At 48.4% G+C, this 18869-nt stretch overlaps 2 protein-coding genes and 1 long non-coding RNA gene across 3 annotated transcripts; 2 read left to right on the top strand and 1 right to left on the bottom strand.

The window, feature by feature from the left end:
- The first annotated feature begins 2075 nt into the window (after window positions 1-2075).
- On the top strand, window positions 2076-6093 carry LOC125511227 (nucleobase-ascorbate transporter 6). The gene is made up of 13 exons (XM_048676551.2): window positions 2076-2369; window positions 2484-2581; window positions 2676-2953; window positions 3069-3144; window positions 3254-3313; window positions 3418-3602; window positions 3718-3814; window positions 3919-4005; window positions 4113-4171; window positions 4270-4361; window positions 4788-4865; window positions 4959-5119; window positions 5646-6093. Exons 1-13 carry the CDS (start codon window positions 2270-2272, stop codon window positions 5862-5864), a joined length of 1590 nt encoding a protein of 529 aa, XP_048532508.2. The 5' UTR covers window positions 2076-2269; the 3' UTR covers window positions 5865-6093.
- A 2333-nt stretch (window positions 6094-8426) lies between these two features.
- LOC125511226 (uncharacterized) lies at window positions 8427-17857 on the top strand. The gene is made up of 4 exons (XR_007284933.2): window positions 8427-9419; window positions 9517-9688; window positions 16960-17114; window positions 17209-17857. It is a non-coding gene; the product is annotated as an uncharacterized LOC125511226 (long non-coding RNA).
- On the bottom strand, window positions 9903-18759 carry LOC125511225 (DNA-directed RNA polymerase II subunit RPB1). The gene is made up of 15 exons (XM_087522117.1): window positions 18541-18759; window positions 17235-17510; window positions 16324-16620; window positions 16076-16234; window positions 15806-15967; window positions 15495-15715; window positions 15115-15256; window positions 14686-15021; window positions 14296-14591; window positions 13949-14207; window positions 11366-13862; window positions 10656-11325; window positions 10509-10580; window positions 10335-10394; window positions 9903-10242 (listed from the first exon to the last, which is right to left on the bottom strand). Exons 1-15 carry the CDS (start codon window positions 18622-18624, stop codon window positions 10170-10172), a joined length of 5604 nt encoding a protein of 1867 aa, XP_087378243.1. The 5' UTR covers window positions 18625-18759; the 3' UTR covers window positions 9903-10169.
- Between the last annotated feature and the right edge of the window lie 110 nt (window positions 18760-18869).

The following is an 18869-nucleotide window of genomic DNA, read 5'->3' as shown; positions in this document are numbered from 1 at the left end:
TTGGAGTAGTAAATTGACAGGAATTTACATGAGCCGGCTGGCCAGTAGAGCGCGTGGTCGGTTAGAACAACTCCAAACGGGCAATCCATTTCGTCCGCCTGCGTCCGTTTAATCGGCGTGCATAAAAATGATGGCCCAACACGTTGATCCAAATCCAAATCACATCCGTTTCACGCCCGTGTCGATGTATTTGTGGCTTAAATTTACGTTTCAAATGTGTCGGCGCAGACGCGAAACGGACGTCACGTGCGCTTTCTCGGCATCCGTCGCGTCCCCATCTGACGGCCGTCCAACTACTCGCTGCCCACGCCGTCAGTTTAATTTATGATCACGGACCCACGCGTCAGCGACGACAGGCGTCCTTTTGGATGGGAGTACTGCGCGAGTGGGTGTTCGCGCCACCGGTTTGGATGAGGGCGACGCCGGCGCAGGAGACGGCCTACCTCGAGATGTGGCGCCAGCGACGGCTGGTCGAGGAGCGCCGTCGCGGCGAGTACGAGGAGATGCTTGAGCGCGACCTCGAGGAGGAGCAGCGCCAGGCCGCGGCTGCATAGGTGGCCACACAACCCCCCGCGCCGGCACTGCCCGCGGCCTACATCGCCGTCGCCTGGAACACGACGTTCCCCTGGGCCGGCCCTGCACCGATGCTCATCGACCTCACCGACCCCGAGAAGGAGGAGGACGACGACGATGCCTGGAGCTGCGCGCCGCCTCATAGTTTAGGTTGTTTTTTATTTTTCTTAAATGCTAATGCGGACGCATGGAGTCTCATCAGCCTTCGTGACAGGCTATAATGTTTAATTAATGTTTCTTTTAAATATGCATGCGTTTTTCCTAACGCCGTTAAAATGGATCGGGCCAGCGTTGGGCGCCACGCTCTGACCCAAACGCGAAAGCGAACGTTCATGTCTGCCTAACTGATCTAAACAGACAAAAAAATAGACAAAATCATCGTCTATTTGGGTCGGCCCGTTGAAGTTGCTCTTACGGTTAGTTTACTTCACTCCGGCTTCTTGCCCTTGAGGCTGGTAGTGGTAGCGAGTAACAAAGGTGCGTGCCTCCCTCATGAGTAGAGCAGGCATGATTGTGTCTGAAAAGAGCGAGGCCGCCGCGCCGTCCGCGACAGAAGAGACCGCCGGCCCATGCACAAACGGACACGAAATGGCTTCACAAACATGTGCGGCGTGGCGCGTCTGGGCACGGCCACGCAGAATCGTGGAGCAATCAATTCCCATGCCCCCAGCGTCCCTGCGTCGAGCAGCCAGCAATTAATTTTCACACGGATTTTACTGTTTCTTTTTTCTCTCTTTCTCTCAAAAAAAAAAGAAAAACGGCCGTGAGCACGCACGGACACGGACACGGGCACGGGGTTACGTTTTGGAACACGGACGCGGAATGGTGCGTGTGTTCGGTCGTCCACCCTCGTCGAGTGAGTAGTAAGTGTCACGTACGGCTTCACCAACCGGCAGGCCAGCACTGCGCAGCACAGGAACCTCGCGCGCGCGCGTGAAGTAAAGGCGGCGGTGAGTCGACCTGAGCGAGCGGTCGCCGCCGTGCATGTGCGAGGCAGATGAAAAAGATGCCTTTTCTCCTTTTCCCTTTCACCGCCGCACCGGCGGCTGGTCCGTCCGACGTGTGCCTGTGGCGCTGTCGAGTCGGCGCGGAGTCACCCGGGCGTTGGCTTTTCTTTTGCCTGCCGGTGCGCGGAGCCAAGAGCCAAGGTTTCATTTCACACTTGCACCTGCACGGAGGCGCCGGACCATTCCACGGGTAGGCAAACAGTTAAGTAACCAGGCCAGGCCCCCTTTGGGGAGGAAGGAAGGACGGGTCGCAATGAATGAATTCCACGTTCCAGCCTCCCAGACCGGGCGAGCCAGTAAATTTCATTTCCCATCTCGTCCACCACTGCACATGCCACTGTACTACTCCTACTAAAAAAAAGTTGCTCCTGCGCCGTGGACTGGGGCTGGGGCTGGGTGGGCGACCGTTGCTCCGCGTGCGTGCGTGGCAGACTGCCGCGCGTGCTCCTCCCCACTCCCGTCGGCCTCCGCTCTACAAATCACCACCCTTCCCCATCTCGAGGACGCCACTCCCCTCCCATCCCTCTCACCTCACCTGAGTCCAGTCGCTTTCCGCTCCACTTCGCTTGCCCCGCACACCTGCTCTGCTCTCGCTGCCGCGCCACCCTCCCCACTCCCCAAGTCCCGAGGAACCAAGGAAGGAGGCGACCCACCCACACCCCCACACCCACGCACGAGCCAACGCAGCCATGGCCGCGCCGCCGCCGAAGCAGGAGGAGCTGCAGCCGCACGCCGTCCGGGACCAGCTGCCGGCCGTCTCCTACTGCCTCACCAGCCCGCCCCCATGGCGTGAGCACCCGCATTCCTCGCTCGCCGCCCGTTGCTTCATTTCGAATTTTTTTACTCCGCCCGGATCTCCCGCAACCAACTGACCTCAACTGAACCTCTGCCGTTGCGTTGCAGCGGAGGCCATCCTGCTGGGCTTCCAGCACTACCTCGTCATGCTCGGCACCACCGTCATCATCCCCACCGCGCTCGTCCCGCAGATGGGCGGCGGCAACGTACGCCCCTCCTCCCCTTCCCCTCTCCCCCTCTCCTCTCCTCTCCTCTGCTCGCCCGGCCTCACGGTGCCTGAACCGAATCCGCCCGATGCAGGAGGAGAAGGCGCGGGTGGTGCAGACGCTGCTCTTCGTCGCCGGGATCAACACGCTGCTGCAGAGCTTCCTTGGCACGCGCCTCCCCGCCGTCATCGGGGGCTCCTACACCTTCGTCGCGCCCACCATCTCCATCGTCCTCGCCGCCCGCTACAGCGGCATCACCGACCCGCACGAGAAGTTCCTCCGCACCATGCGCGGCACGCAGGGCGCGCTCATCGTCGCCTCCACGCTCCAGATCATCATGGGCTTCAGCGGCCTCTGGCGCATTGTCGTCAGGTTCGCCCCCCTTCCTCTCCCCGGTTCCCCCGCAGAGGGGGTTCAGGTTCCAGGTGTTTGGCTCCATCAGTGTACCGATTTGTGTTGACCCCTGTGCTTTCTGGTGATGCCGCAGGCTGCTGAGCCCGCTGTCGGCGGCGCCCCTCGTCGCGCTCGTCGGGTTCGGCCTCTACGAGCTTGGATTCCCAAGTGTAAGCCTTCTGTTTGTGCACACACAAATCTGCACTTCTGAATTATGTCTGTGTGTAGTTGACAGCAGTGGGGATAACAATAACATAACAGTATGAATCTGCTGTGTAGGTTGCGAAATGCATCGAGATCGGTCTTCCAGAGATCATACTGCTGGTGGCTCTTTCCCAGGTAGTACATGCATCATCAGGACAGGATGGCCAAGCTGCTGTGCTGTGTGATTTCTTACTAACAATATCTGAAGCCTTATGATTGTTATGCAATTTTTTCTGCAGTACGTACCTCATCTGGTGCCTTTGCTGGGGACTGCATTCGAGCGGTTCGCCGTTATAATGTCGGTGGCCATCGTGTGGCTTTACGCCTTCTTCCTCACCGTCGGTGGGGCGTACAAGAATGCTGCTCCAAAAACCCAATTCCACTGCCGCACTGATCGATCTGGCCTAGTTGGGGGTGCTCCCTGGTAAAAATTTAAGACCATTACAGGATAACCGTATTCATACATATTATGAATGTTTTCTGCAATTTACAGTGGAGGAATTCAGCTACTGATCAGATCATTGCCTTACAATTTGCAGGATAACTGTGCCATACCCATTCCAGTGGGGAGCACCGACTTTTGATGCTGGTGAATGCTTTGCCATGATGGCAGCTGCTTTTGTTGCTCTTGTGGAGGTATTGTGGACAACTAACTGATGATGCTTACATAGATACACATCATTTCCACATCGGAAGGCATCGAGCATTGAGTGAATAACACTCCCTGTTTTGCAATGCAGTCTACTGGTGCTTTCATTGCGGTTTCACGGTACGCCAGTGCAACGCCATGCCCTCCTTCTGTTATGAGTCGCGGCATCGGTTGGCAGGTAACAAACATCTGAATCCCTCCATTGCTCTGCATTTAGTATTATCTGAATACTGAAGGGACTTGTAAGCATCTTCTTACCTTCATTTGTTTTGTGTGCTTATGTAGGGGGTTGGCATTTTGCTGGCCGGCTTATTTGGAACGGCTAATGGGTGCTCTGTATCTGTGTAAGTGGATTGCAGATGATTGGCTCTTGCAGTGCTTATATACTTTATTCATAGTGTGATCTGAATACTGAAGATGTTTTTACACTGTTCTGGAACAGGGAAAATGCTGGGCTGCTAGGTTTGACACGTGTTGGCAGCCGGCGTGTGGTGCAGATTTCCGCTGGGTTTATGCTATTCTTCTCTATTCTCGGTAAGCCTCATGCTTTGATGTAATTCGTGTTCAACATACTCTTGTGTTAACTGAATATCTATCAAGTTTCAAAGATCTATGGTCTGAGGCTCTTCAAGCATTATCTGTATTCTTCCAGGAAAAGTTATTCGTTGTTGCAATACTGCATAAGCAGTGGAAGAGGAATACATTAATAGATAAAGCAGTTCATTTTATAAATAACCAGCTCAGGAGCAGTTAAGCCAAAAGCCTTGAAATCTGGTTTTATGATGACAAAAGAAATAACTGAAAGCAAAACTAGGTCCTGGTATCCTGTATAAATATATTGGTAGGAAAGTGTGGTCTCATGATTCCGTTTTGTTTTGCACCAGTTTTAAGCTCCTCCTGCACCTCACACAATAACCATGAAGTGTATCTGATGGCACTGCTTTTGTGCTGCATTTGCAGGGAAATTTGGAGCTGTTTTCGCATCAATTCCGGGCCCAATAATCGCAGCCATATACTGTCTTCTCTTTGCATATGTTGGTATGTATTTGAAGCTACTCGTAAATAATAGATCTTGCTTTATTCATGACGGTTGAATTGAATAAATTTGATATGTTGTTTCTGTGCAAACAGGTATGGCAGGGGTCGGGTTCCTTCAGTTTTGCAACCTCAACAGCTTCCGAACAAAATTCATCCTGGGATTCTCCTTGTTCATGGGTATATCGGTTCCACAGTATTTCAATGAGTACACCTCTGTTGCAGGCTTTGGCCCGGTACACACGCACGCAAGATGGGTAAGCTCCAGTGCAAACCAAGTGTTATTCAGTTATAATGGCTACCATCTGACACCTCGTGTAAAAAACCAATCAACATAATCATTTTCTCAGTGAAATGCGAACAATAGTGCGTAAACATTTGCTGCAGTAATCATGTGCTGCCATAATTGGCTCAGTTATAAGTTTATAACCACATAGCACTTGTAGATATGGTAATCTGACTGATATTCCAGACATGCTTTTATGTTCTGTACCATGATCTTGGTGGTGATACAGAATCTACAGGTTCTTTATACCTAGTGAGGTGATCAGTGATACACTCACTGATAGTACTTATTTGTTTTTGTGTTGTTTAACTCCTGTTCCTGAATATATCCTCCTTTCACATGCTGAATACTCCCTCCGTTCCAAAATATTTGTCTTTTTAGTGATTTCAAATGGCTACCACATACGGATGTATATAGACATATTTTAGAGCGTAGATTCACTCATTTTGCTCCGTATGTAGACTGACACCTGATGTTTCTCATTTCCTCACTGCCAGTTCAACGACATGATCAACGTGGTGTTCTCGTCGAAAGCGTTTGTCGGAGGCGCCACCGCCCTTCTCCTGGACAGCACCCTGCACAGGCACGACAGCACCGCCAGGAAGGACCGGGGCCACCATTTCTGGGACAGGTTCAGGTCTTTCAAGACAGACCCGAGAAGCGAGGAGTTCTACTCCCTGCCCTTCAACCTCAACAAGTTCTTCCCGTCCTTCTGATCGATGCTTCTAAAGAGAGAACGGAAACGACACACGATTGATTAGTCCTCGCCTCTAGGGAAGTAGCTTCTTGCGATGTGAATGCTGTTGTCCTCCCTGATGATTTTTTGTGCCTCTGAGTTCTGAATCCTGCAGATCTCGGTGTAAACTGTTATGAGAAAATAGAGAGGTGCCTCGATAGTTTCTGAATGTATATTGGGTCATCAATAAAATGAAAGATTCGTCGCTCGGTCCTGATCGATCTTTTAGCTGTGCATCTTGTTGAACCGCTGACGATGCTATCTGGAGTATCTACGTATTTAACACTGCACTATACTGAACGTTTAAACTTTGTCTCACCATTCTAAGCTGGTACCTTGGATGCAAAACATGGACGCTTGAGAGGAAGAGGATAGTATAACCCTGTCACCAAGTATCCTGTTTAGAGTATGCTAGTTGAAACATGGGCAAACAGATGTAGGCAGCGACCAAATGGTCGGCGTTCGCCATCAGCCAGCTTGTGTCCTTCCCGATCAAACTTTCAGTTGTGTGACACACTGAGCTGTACAACATTTGAACTCGTTGTAAGCTAATCCTGGGTGCAAGATGCTTGAAGCAAGCCGATTAATATAGGAAACTATGTAATTAAAAAACCATGTAAGGGTAATAATGCAAAAACTCCTCTGTATGTGCTTCTACAGTTATACCATCTACCAACAACAAAAACAACCAAGTTTTTCTGGTAGTTTCCGCATGTATGCGTGCAATTGCACTTTGTTTTATTGATTAATATAGTGTGTGCAGCTAAAAAAAAGCTTTTAGTCCCAAACAAGTTGGGATAGGCTAGAGCTGAAACCCATCAGTGGCAGGTTTTGAACAGGAATTAAAACATATTTTACATGCGAACTAGGTAAACTTTCTTAGGTAATCCTAGGTCCAATGGCAGAAGGCCAGTGGCGGCGCTAGGAATCCAATCATGTGTAATCAATTAAACCTTGTGCAGTCAGATGGATACATTTTATAAGATTTTTCACATGATTTTGCTTGTTTGTTATTTTTGCAAAAAGCTATGTAGTCAATTGACTACCCAGCTCAAGTGTGGCTTTGCCATTGGCTGAAGCTGGAAGCCTCAATGGCTATGCTGCCAAGAGGGCTCTTTTCCAGACTAACACTGAAATCACACTGGAATGCAAAGTTATGGCAGTCATGCTGGATGAAACATGGGCACCACAGGACAGTAGCATGATCATATGCAACTCAAATCAATCATAACAATTCAACAATGAACCCATAGGACAAAAATAATTTACTCGGACATAAAGAAGATGCAATAAATCATCATATAATAATTAATAGCATTCAACACCATGTTCAAGTAGGGGATTATAGCGAATTGCGGGAGAGTGGACCGCTTAATAGAGAGGAAGGAAGGTGATGGAGATGTCGGTGAAGACGGAGAAGTTATTGGAGATGATCGCCGTGATGATGGTTCCCCCTGCGGCACTTCGACGCCACCGGGAGAGAGGGGGAGAGAAGCCTCCCTCCTTCTTCTTGCACCTCCCCCTAGATGGGGAGATGTTTCCACTTCTGGTCCTTGGCCTCCATGGCGCCCGGAGGGGCTAGAGCCCCTCCCAGATTGGATCTCTCCTCCCCTGTTTCTCTCTATTTTGGAATTATTTCTGAAGAGATCCATAATCTTGATTATGCTGGAATTTTAACACAATTTTTTAATAAATTAGCTTTCTTACGACGAAAGAAGAGCCCCACCGACCTTCAAAACCCCCACGCGGGTGGGGCTTAGGTCATGCCGGGAGGCCGTGTGGAATCCCCGGGCACCGCCTTACGACGGTCCCTTTGTCCAAAAATCTGATATTTTTCATAAAAATCTCACAAAAAATTTCAGCCCGTTTCGGCTCAGTAAATTTTTGGCATATATTTTCAAAACAATAGAAAATAGGAACTGACCCTCAGCATTGGATTAATATATTAGTCCAGTATTATGCCAAAAACATAAAAAAGATGTAAATATAGCACTAATACTTTAAAAATTATAGATACATTGGTGATGTATCAAACTGTCGACACGAATCACAACGAGAGAAACCGCTCATGACGGCGTGCTGGCGGCCACGGGAGCATCAGGACGGTGCGACAACACTGTGTGGCTGGCTTTGGGATGGTGAAAACTAACCCGATAAGGTGTAGTGAGAGTATTTGGAATGGAGACAGGCAACACATTGAAGTATAAACATGCTTCATAAACAACAACACTGACCGGCGGGAAAACCGAAAGGTCAGAATTAAAGGATCAACACATATGGGTCAAATATAGCAACTTATCAGTGGAACTGTTGGTCTGTTTCAGCCGTCGGTATATGAATTTGAACATTTTGAGAACAAGACGTATGAAACTGCAGTACCCAGTGATCCATTACATCCAACTATGGGCCTCATATATGCAACTAAAAAAACTATGGGCCTTATGATTAACTGCAGTACCCAGTGATCCATCAATAAGCCCATTGAATTGTTACAGTAGACAGCCCACTTGTGTCATCACGCAGGCCGAATGGCAGAGTTGCCGGTGGACCCCTTCTTCCATCCTTGTCTAAAAAAAAACCATTCTTCCATCCCCACGGCCGGCCGCCCCCTCGCCGCCGGCTGCTGCCAGCGCAGTCCGGCGTCTCGCAGCGGTGGTCACCAGACTCCGGCCCCATCATCGCCTCCCTCCTCTGCCCGCCCGCCCCCACTCCACGCCTTCCCTTGCCGCCTGCCGCCCGCTCGACTCCCTCCTCTCCTCGCCGCGCCCTCCCACGCCCGCACTCTTCCTCTGTCCTCTCCCTCCCCGAATGCCACCGCTTTCCGCCCCCCTCCGTGCCAAGCAAGCCTCTTTCGTGCTCCGACTCTTCCCCCGCCCTGGCAGCCGGACTCCCTCGCCTCCCTCGCCTCCCTCGCCGCGTTCAACTCCCCCCTTGGCCGCGCTCGCCCGCGTCTGTCCGTGACCTCCCTGGCACGAGCCAGCTCTTTTCCTCCATGCGGGACGCCGCCGTCCGGCCCGGCGTCGTCACGCCCGGCATACTCGTCATGGGGCTCTGCCAAGCCGGCCGCGCTCAGGGCGCTCGACGGAATGCCCGGCCCAAACTCTGCCGTTCGCCCGGCTCGGATGTCGTCATTCATGCTGAACAAGGTCGTGGATGGGATGTGTGAGAGCGGGAGGACTCAGGCGGCCGTTGCGTTCACGGAGGAGGACTGCTGCTTGGCTGATGTTGCGGCCGACGGATCCTGCCGTGCGGGTAATGAGACTGCTGCTTGGCTTTCCAGGCGGCGGAGAGGATGGAGAAGGAGAGCTCTCCTCCACAATAGGAATGTGGTTTTGTTCCATGAGGTGGTGGATGAAGGGCACTCACCAGATGCAGTCATGTATTTTTCCATGATATAGGGATTCTTTAGCAGGAGGAATAGGTGCAAAGTAGGAGATTTCTCAACTGTGGATGAGTTATTGGGGAAGATGATGGATATTGCAAAGTTGGTAAAATGATGAGGCATTGATGATTTTCTGGTCCATGGATGAATCCGGTATTCAGCCCATCACTTTGATTGACTCTCTCTGCAAGAGTGGATATACTCGGTGCATGTGCATGATTTTAATTTTTCATCTTATGTTCTGATGCAGCAAATGCAGAGAGTAGCATACGATGGACGTAATTTTCTGTTGCATCGAAAAGCAAGTTAACTCGGCGTATGCAGTAGCAACTACCAACCATTCATACTGGAGCAAAGGTCCAAGTATAGATTGGACAAGAAGCAGGGTGATGCCCTTTTTTTCTGCCAACGCTGGAAGTGAGGTACCATTTCTGTCAGTTACTCTTTCCTGCAAGATAAACTTTTCACTCTCCCTTACCTGAACAACTGAGTTAGCAGCGACGAATGATTCATTGTCTTAGCAAGCTAGGCACCACAATTTGTCATTGCATTAACTTCGACGAAATAACAAGGCTAAGCTCCAACTGAAACATTTTTACTCTACACTGTAGGCCAAAAGCCCCACAACGGAAAACATTATTTTTTCTCTCCAAGAGAAACATAAGCATTACAATCCGATCCACAACACAACATCAAAGGCTTGCCTGTTCTGAACAGCCAAGGCATTATTTTTTCTCTCTAAGAGGCGTATTACATCGATTGTATATATACACTCTAGTGCTGCTTTTAGCAGCGCAGCCAAAATACAAAGGCTTGTTACAGAGACATACAAGCAAACACGAATAGGTTTCCTTGTGTGGTGGTTCTGCATCAGCCAGCAGCCATTTTCACAAGTCAGCGGCTTCAAGTAGCAGTCTCGTCATCCATGTCAGTAGTTTGCGGCCCGGTGGATGATGGGGAGTAGCTTGCGCTGGGGCTGCATGGCAAAAATTGCAAATGTCAGAACAGCAAATGGATGGTGTGTACTTTCATCACGGCTGGACAGATGAGATTGACTTGATGCATTACCTGTAGTTGGGGGAAGTTGGGCTGTAATCTGGGCTAGGTCCTCCAGAGGTAGTGTGCGGGCTGCAACACTCAGGCAATGCGTTAGGAAACCCATGTCTTGATTGTTACAATAACAGCCAGTGTTTTTTTAAGTTAAAAACAAGGATGCATGATGATCAACTGAAATGGACTCACCTTGTCGGGCTGTACGATGGGCTTGGTTGTGCATATGATGGTGAGGTGGGCGAGTAAGTCGGCGAGGCAGGGCTGGGGAAACAGAGATGTAAGCAGACCAAGCATCAACAGATGAATGAACAGATGCCAAAGCTATCAACAGAATACCTGTAGTTTGGAGGAGCTTGACTGTATGGGCTCATCATCTTTGGGCTGCTTGGAGAATAAGCATGTGAAGGACTGTACGAAGGTGACGTAGGGCTGTAGCTCGGTGACCTCGGGCAGTAGTTCGGTGAGGTAGGGCTGTAGCTCGGTGACGTCGGGCAGTAGTTCGGTGAAGTAGGGCTGTAGCTCGGTGACGTCGGGCAGTAGTTTGGTGAAGTAGGGCTGTAGCTCGGTGACGTCGGGCAGTAGTTCGGTGAAGTAGGGCTGTAGCTCGGTGTCGTCGGGCAGTAGTTCGGTGAAGTAGGGCTGTAGCTCGGTGACGTCGGGCAGTAGTTCGGTGAAGTAGGGCTGTAGCTCGGTGACGTCGGGCAGTAGTTCGGTGAAGTAGGGCTGTAGCTCGGTGATGTCAGGCTGTAGTTCGGTGACGTAGGGCTGTAGTTCGGTGATGTCGGGCTGTAGCTCGGTGACGTCGGGCTGTAACCAGGCGACGTAGGGCTGTATGATGAGGGCAATGTAGGACTGTATGATGCTGATGTTGGGCTATAGAGTGGCGATGTTGGACTATAGGATGGTGACGTGGGGCTGTATGCAAGAGATGTCCGGCTATAAACTGGCGATGTTGGACTATAAACTGGCGATGTTGGGCTATATGAAAGGGATGTCGGGCTATAAACTGGGGATGTTGGACTATAAACTGTCCGATGCCGAACTACAGATCGGCGATACCGGACTATAGATTGGCGATGTTGGCGAGTATGATAGACTGGTCGGACTGTAGGAAGGAGGGCCAGACGTATAGGATTGGCTGTAGTTTGATGGGACGGGAGAGAATGCCATGCCCCCAACATATGGCGAGAACTGAGCACCTGTAACGGGGGAAGCCCGGAAATTTGGACTCAGCACTGGCGACATCATTCCTCCATCATGGTACGGTGTCCCGGAGATGGATGAATGCGCTGATGCCATGCCATAGCCATAGTCCAGACCTTCAACATAGCTCGGGAGTTGAAGCTCAATGGCCTGCTTCAGCATCTCCTCATTCAGATACAATCCACAGCCTCCTGTACCAATAGGAGCGAGCTGGCCAAGCATAATGTTCTCGGTGACACCTCTCAGGTAATCAGACTCCGCATACACAGCAGCATCAAGCAAGATATCCACTGTTTCTTCAAAAGAACATCTCATGAGAGGTCCTGTGTCATTACGATTGATACCGTGCCTAGTAATAGCCATCAGGTGACCTCTGTATGTCATGGTATCGCAGAGAATGGCCAGATGCCTGTAGTTCACATAGGACCCATCAAAAGATATCACCACCCTCAGCTCATCCAAGAGAGACCTGCGGACAGCCTCGATCCCAAGAACCTCAATCACTTCGATCAGATGGTTACTCCTTGTCCTTGTAGCGTCAACATCCTCATGGCACATCACTGCCAAGAGGTTTACACCTTCTGTATCAAGCATCCACTCTTCTTTTTGAGTGAAACCATCATTTTCATCAAATCTATTCACCTTCTTCTCTTTGATGAAGACCTTGTTAATATCTGCAATGCCTCCAAGGGCCATCTCAGTCAACATGTTACTCTCAACCTTCTTGAGGAAGACATCATCATCCTCATCCTGTTTTGGAGTTTCATCATCATTTTTAATGCGGATACGAAGAATGAGCTTATCCGCGTTATCATCATTGAATATGCATGACAAGTCATCATCAAATTCATGTCTGATCTTCTCTGCAATTTCAGCCATGCTCAACCTCTTATCTACCATCATCTCACGGTTCAGTTCGATACGCAGCAGCCAAGGAGACAGCTTATCCGGGTCAATATCCTCATCAGGCATTTCATAATATGACTTGACAAATTCCACATCCTCTTCAATGGTGGTTCCTAGAGGATCAGGATCATACCATATCTCGGTGGCATGGGTCACGCTACGTAGCGTAGTGTACTCCAAGGCACACTGGACATTCTTGGCCAATTCTTTCTTCTTGCTCACCTCAGGCTTTAGGAAAACAGACAACGACGGGGTCTTTATCTTCTTGGCGACGTTAATGATCTCCCTTAACCTGGGGACACCAAGGGTGACATTCTTGGCGCTAACACCAGCATAATGGAAAGTATTCAGCGTCATCTGAGTTGCTGGTTCTCCAATGGACTGTGCAGCTACGCATCCAATCATCTCACCAGGAGCTACCAAAGACTGGTGGAATCTCGATTCTATCTCACCGATGACCCATTCGAAAGATTCCCTTGTGAGCTTGTATTCTTTCAATATCCTCTTACTAGCAAATGTGCTACGGAGCAGGATATTGAAGAGCAGAGTAGCATTCTTCTGAGCCTCGATGCTCATGGCATCGTCTCCTGGGACAACCTTGAGTCTTTCTTGCAACTTATCCATTGCTTCCACAATTTCCATCGGGTGCATGTCAGAAGGTCTTCTCAAATCAATCTTGAAAGTCTTTTGAGCATTCCAGATAAGCCGCTTGAGGTTGACAGGCATAGGCCATGTAATGTCGCCAGTCGCGGCAATTTCAGTCCCAAGCTGTAATCTGTCAGCTTCTAATTTCTGAATCTCTGCCTCAAACACAATTCTGATATCACGAATGGTCTTCAAATCATCAGCTTGTTCAGGCGACATGTAAGTGGGCCTCCAGTTCTCATCATCCAGTTTGTAACAAAATACGTTGTCAAACTCGGCCTTTTTCATCCCCAGGGTGTCCAATTTCTGCGGTTCAATCCAAACAGCATCCATGCCATCTTCTCCATACAAGAACTGAATGACATCACCCAGGGAGTTCCTCACGGTACCATCATATTTCACCATGATGTCCTCCATGGCCTTCACGAGCCTCCGCTGAATATATCCAGTCTCAGAAGTTTTTACAGCAGTATCGATCAAACCTTCTCTACCACCCATAGCATGGAAGAAGAATTCCTCTGGTGTCAGGCCTCGAAGGTAAGAGTTCTGCACGAATCCACGGCTTTCGGGACCGTTGTCATTTTGCGAGAAGTGGGGCAATGTACGACCAGCAAATCCAAATGGGATCCTCTTGCCCTCAACATTCTGCTGTCCGACGCAAGCAGTCATCTGCGAAATATTAATGAAACTGCCTTTTGAGCCTGCAGTAACCATAGCTTTCAAATTGTTGCTCTCAGACAAACTCTTCTGAGCACTACTACCAGCATCATCACGAGCCTTGTTAAGAACCTAGCATGGAAAACGGATATGTCAAAACAGGTCTACCAAAGAAACTGACGATGAAATAACCAAACAATGTCATTCAGCAGTAGTACATGATTCACTCTATTTTCAAATGATTCCATCATTGTGCGTCCTGGCTCAGGTTCCAACTTCTTGTCACGCGCTTCCTTGATAAGCTCATTCACAGCCTTCTTAGCATCTGCAATTGTATCATTAATCTTACCCATAGTACCTGCATCTGCAATTGTATCCCCGATTCCAATACTGAAACCATTTTGCAGAAGCCAGTAGTTGACCAGCCACTGTGTATGACCCAAGAACTTGCGCGCAGCATCTGGCCCTACCTCTTCCCTGCAAACAGTTAAACCAAAATTATTATTTAGCAGTGGAGAACATCTGTACTAAAAAGAGAAACTGCAGTACGACTTTTATAACTTACCAAATAACATGAATAAGACTTCCCATTGATGTCCCAAGTGTTTTTTTGCAAAGTATACCAGACAGAAGCTCTCCCTTCTCTATCCGTACCATAGTATCGCTGGGAGTAATATATCCGCTTTCTTTTTCAGCATCAGCATCATGCCAGGCTGAAAATCTAATTAAATTGATTTGCTTGGGGATAATCAAGTTGAAAACTTGTTTGCCTGTCCAAATCGGCTTTGGTTTCAAAATGGCAGGGGTAGGGACCTTCCCATCAAAATCTTCCCACCACATTAAGATGTTCATAAATACATCCTGGAAGAAATTTCACAACATTAGTTATAAGCTACAAAACTACAGAGACAATACTACTACTGAAGGTGTTGTTTAAGGAGTATTGTTAGTTCACCTTTTCGATGAGAGTATCCCTTTTGGTAATTTTTCGACAGCCAAGAAGTGTGTCCTGGACAATACCCATAACAGGTTTATTCGCCTGAGGTGACACAATACACTTTGGCACCATCATCAACTCTAAAACCTCAGCTCTGGTTTCAAATGACTGGGGAACATGCATATTCATTTCATCCCCATCAAAATCTGCATTGTATGGTGATGTGACAGACAAGTTGAGGCGGAAAGTTGAGTAGGGCATGATTTTGATGCGATGCCCCATGATAGACATTTTGTGAAGACTGGGCTGCCGGTTGAAAAGAACAAAATCTCCATCAACAAGGTGCCTTTCCACCTGAGAAGTCAAGCACAAAATGGGTGAGCACTTTTTGTGATGTCACCATTAGTTAAAATAGTGGATGCTGCAACTGTGACTGTTAGTACTAACCTTGTAACCCAGCTCCAAATGCTGATCACTACTTTTCTTCAGATAGCGAAGATCCAGCCTCTGGCCATCTTCCCTGATAATGTACTTGGCACCTGTCTTACCTGGGGGAGGGTGAGGCCCATATTCTACCAGTTCTTTCAACCTGGTATAATCAGATCAGATTTAGACATGACTTATCAAATACTCCCTCCATTCACAAATGTAAGATGTTTTGGATATTTCAATATGGACTACATACGGACTGAAATGAGTGAACAAACACACTAAAACGTGTCTATACATCCGATTCACAAAAAAGTTAGAACATCTTATATTTGTGAACAGAGGGAGTATCAATGAAAGAACAGTGATTACATGTTAATGGCAAATAAATTACGTACCTCTCGATGTTATATGGAGTAACAGTTTCTGGGTATGTCAGATTCAAAGCAATACTCCATGGCACCCCCAATTCATCAATGTTGATATTCGGGTCTGGTGTGATGACGGTACGAGCTGAGAAATCAACGCGCTTCCCCATTAAGTTTCCTCTAACCCGGCCTTCTTTTGCTTTCAGCCTGCTGCAGATTGACTTGATAGGCCTTCCAGAACGCTGAGTGGCCTGAATATTTCGGCAGAAGATAATCAGGTCAACCACATAGCATTAGTGATTAATTAATGTGGAAAGTGCACTTGTAGACTGACTACTCACCCTTGGTTGCCCTGGAAGATCATTGTCGAAGTATGTTGCAATGTGAAACTGCAACAACTGAGCAAACTCTGTTATAATGTGGGCTGGGGCTCCATTTCTCTCTTGCCTCCTCAGATTCTCATTATGCCGAATTATCATCGCTAATTGATGAGTCAAATCGTCCTGTAGGAACCGGCAAGATAAACAAACAGTGAGTGAAAGGGTGCCATCTGCCATGTCAACCAACAAACCATTGGATTCGTAGTCATAATTTACTAGTACTGGGCTAACCTCACTTCTGGAGTAAGTGTCCATCATGACAGATGGTCTCACAGGCGGCGGAGGAATTGGAAGGACTTGCAGTATCATCCAATCAGGACGAGCATATTTAGGATCCAGGCCCAACAAAAGACAATCCTCATCACTTATGCGCTTGAGAACATTAAGAACCTGCCCCAAGAAATTTACCATGAGGTGGTTAGATGATTTTTTTATAACCTAGTATTTAATGGAGTAAATAAAGATAATAGTGTACATACCCTATTGGCAGAGAGAATTTGCTTTCGCTCCACTGGTTCAGGGAGTTGATCTTGATCGCCGTTCTTCTTGTTTGTTGCTTTAAACTCTGCAACCATCTTCATACCATCAACTGTGATCTTTGGCTGCTGAGCACCACAGCCACCTCTTTTCTTCACTGGCTCATCGGTGTCCTGACCCTCAAGATCATCCTCACCCGCAGAGCAAACCTTTTTGCTCTTGCAAGCCTCCTGTATTTTTCGTAATCTATTTTTTGGGTTCTTGATTTTCAGAGCCTGCTTGAACTTGTTATTACCCTTCTGCAAGAGATACCAGACTGGTCAATAACATGCCAAGATCAAGAGAGGCACTCAGGCACACAAGGATATATAGATGCCCACCCTATGACAGTGCTTAATTAGCAGCTAACATGCAAGAACAACCTTTTCAGAATTGGTTCAGATGAAACTGTAAAGTTGTTTGTAATTAATTATGCTCCATGGTACTTGATTATTTTACCAAAGACAACAACTGATGAAACATGCACTGCTAGGGGGGCACGTCATCAATGCATTCTTATTTTGTTGTACCAATAGCAGGCTCTATCAAAGAGACCGAAAATTCACAAAAATATTCTTGGCTTCGGATGTGACTTGCAGGTCCATAACAAAGATGCAAGCAGTCTATCTAAAGCAATTGCATCTACAGGTCCATCACACCAAACCGTCGGAAAGATTCTATAAAGTTCAAATTTACCATGCATGTTGAGTGAACAGGTGCAGAATTGGACAAACATAAATATAGCTAGTGAATGGTGAGAACTAAGATTATTATGATGTCAGTTTAGCTAGATGATGATATGCACCGACCAACAATTAACCTGGTAAACTTAAATACTTAATGCGCAGGTACATGTCTTAAAAGGAAAGGAGACCTCATCCTCATCCTCGTCGGCGAGGATCTTGGAGCAGTTGAAGCAGACGCAGCGCATGATGGAGAGCACGGTCTTGATGAAGCCGATGTGGAACATGGGCTTTGCGAGCTCGAGGTGGCCGAAGTGGCCCGGGCACTCGGCCATCCCGGCCATGCATGTCTCGCACTTGGTCCTGCGGTCAATGGTGCCCAGGCGAGGGTCGCTCAGACCACCAGGCTTGGGCTTCCCCTTCTCCATGGTCTCTGCATGCTCTATCACCGCCACCGACATTTGTCTCTGCAAACAAGCAAAGCAACACAGAATCTGTCAAATTCGATTCATCCTAAAATTTGTGATACCTACACATTACTGACCACCTGCCATCATTACAATGGTCAATGTTCATTTAAACCCAGCCATTAAATTGTTAAACCCTGCCAAATCCATCTTATTACACGTACTTCTGCAAGTAGCACCAGACGTGTGTACTTTTATTCAAACTTGTATTGATCATGGCCCAATCAAAGGGCTGGCATACTGTAGTAAAATCATGTGTATCAGCAGTTGTTATACCCAAAACTGTGCAAACTGCCAAGCTCAGAGTTATCCAAATAACTTACAGCAGTTAATAAGAGCATTTATTAGCATTTTGTTAGACGGGTCAAAACTTTTTTTGTGTCCCATATGTGATACAACTGCATGCCAAGTTCAACTTGACCAAATTTCGGACCCCACTTCAGTAGTGTTGATATTGACACACCGAGCACAACTTGTAACTCAAAACGAACCATGAATGTCACGAGTTAAAACCAAGTAGTAATTAATCCTGCTCGAGTTCAACTACTAGTTCCCTGTTCGAGTTAGCAAAACGCACACCGACTCAGCCAAACAGCAACCACAGGTACTGTTCCCTCTGTCAGAATTAACAACCACCCTTGGTAAGTTGGTTTTTCACTTTTTCGTAATTTTGAACTTGGGTAAGTTACAATGATTCTGCTTCATCTAACTCGGCCAGTTCGTTCGCAGCCCAACCAAACCGACACCACACATCAAATCCAACAACCAGTTCGTTCATACATCCATCCAGACTTCGACCGGAAACCAGTTCCCTCCCCAAACTGACACCGCAGATTTGAAGCTAACAACCAGCACCGGCGCCGTGCCCCCATGGCGGTTCGTTCGTTCATCTCAGATTTCGAGTTCGACCGGAAACTAGCCCAACCACACAAACCAGACCCGCTCGAGTTGCTACTTCCGACTCCACCCGAAAGCAGAGAGAGAAGAGGAACGAAACAGAGCAAGGCGGCGGCGGGAGGCGGGGCATTACGATTTCGTCGGGGCTGAGGATGCCGAACTGCACCAGCTGCACCTTGGCCGCCTCCGCCGGCGAGTACGCGAACCGCGCGTCCATCTCGCCCCTCGGATTTTCGACCGACCTCGCCGGAGGCGGAGGGGATCTCGATCTTATCCGGTCCCCTCCGCGAGAGAGGAGAGGAGGAGAGAGGGGGAGGGGAGGGGCGCGTCTGGGAAAAGAGGAGAGGGGAGCGTGGGCGGGGCTCGTTTTATAGGGGCAAGTGGAGGCGGTTCGGGGTAGGAAAGCCGGTGTGACGGCGAACCGCCTATGGTGGGGGTGCGTGCGGCGTTGGATGCGCGGTG

Source organism: Triticum urartu, chromosome 5A, assembly GCF_056163025.1.
Source record: "Triticum urartu cultivar PI428250 chromosome 5A, HENAU_Tu73, whole genome shotgun sequence".
NCBI classification, from domain to species: Eukaryota; Viridiplantae; Streptophyta; class Magnoliopsida; order Poales; family Poaceae; genus Triticum; species Triticum urartu.
The sequence above is the reverse complement of the archived record's forward strand: the minus strand, read 5'-3'. Positions and strand labels throughout refer to the sequence as shown.

Coding starts and splice junctions, on each gene's coding strand:
- LOC125511227 (XM_048676551.2), top strand. CDS start 2,270: ATGGCCGCGCCGCCGCCGAAGCAGGAGGAGCTGCAGCCGCACGCCGTC. Junction 2,954..3,068: donor CTCTGGCGCATTGTCGTCAG/GTTCGCCCCCCT, acceptor GTGATGCCGCAG/GCTGCTGAGCCCGCTGTCGG. Junction 3,145..3,253: donor ACGAGCTTGGATTCCCAAGT/GTAAGCCTTCTG, acceptor TCTGCTGTGTAG/GTTGCGAAATGCATCGAGAT.
- LOC125511225 (XM_087522117.1), bottom strand. CDS start 18,624: ATGGACGCGCGGTTCGCGTACTCGCCGGCGGAGGCGGCCAAGGTGCAG. Junction 13,863..13,948: donor TTGAAAATAGAGTGAATCAT/GTACTACTGCTG, acceptor TTTCCATGCTAG/GTTCTTAACAAGGCTCGTGA. Junction 10,243..10,334: donor CCAACTTCCCCCAACTACAG/GTAATGCATCAA, acceptor TTTGCCATGCAG/CCCCAGCGCAAGCTACTCCC.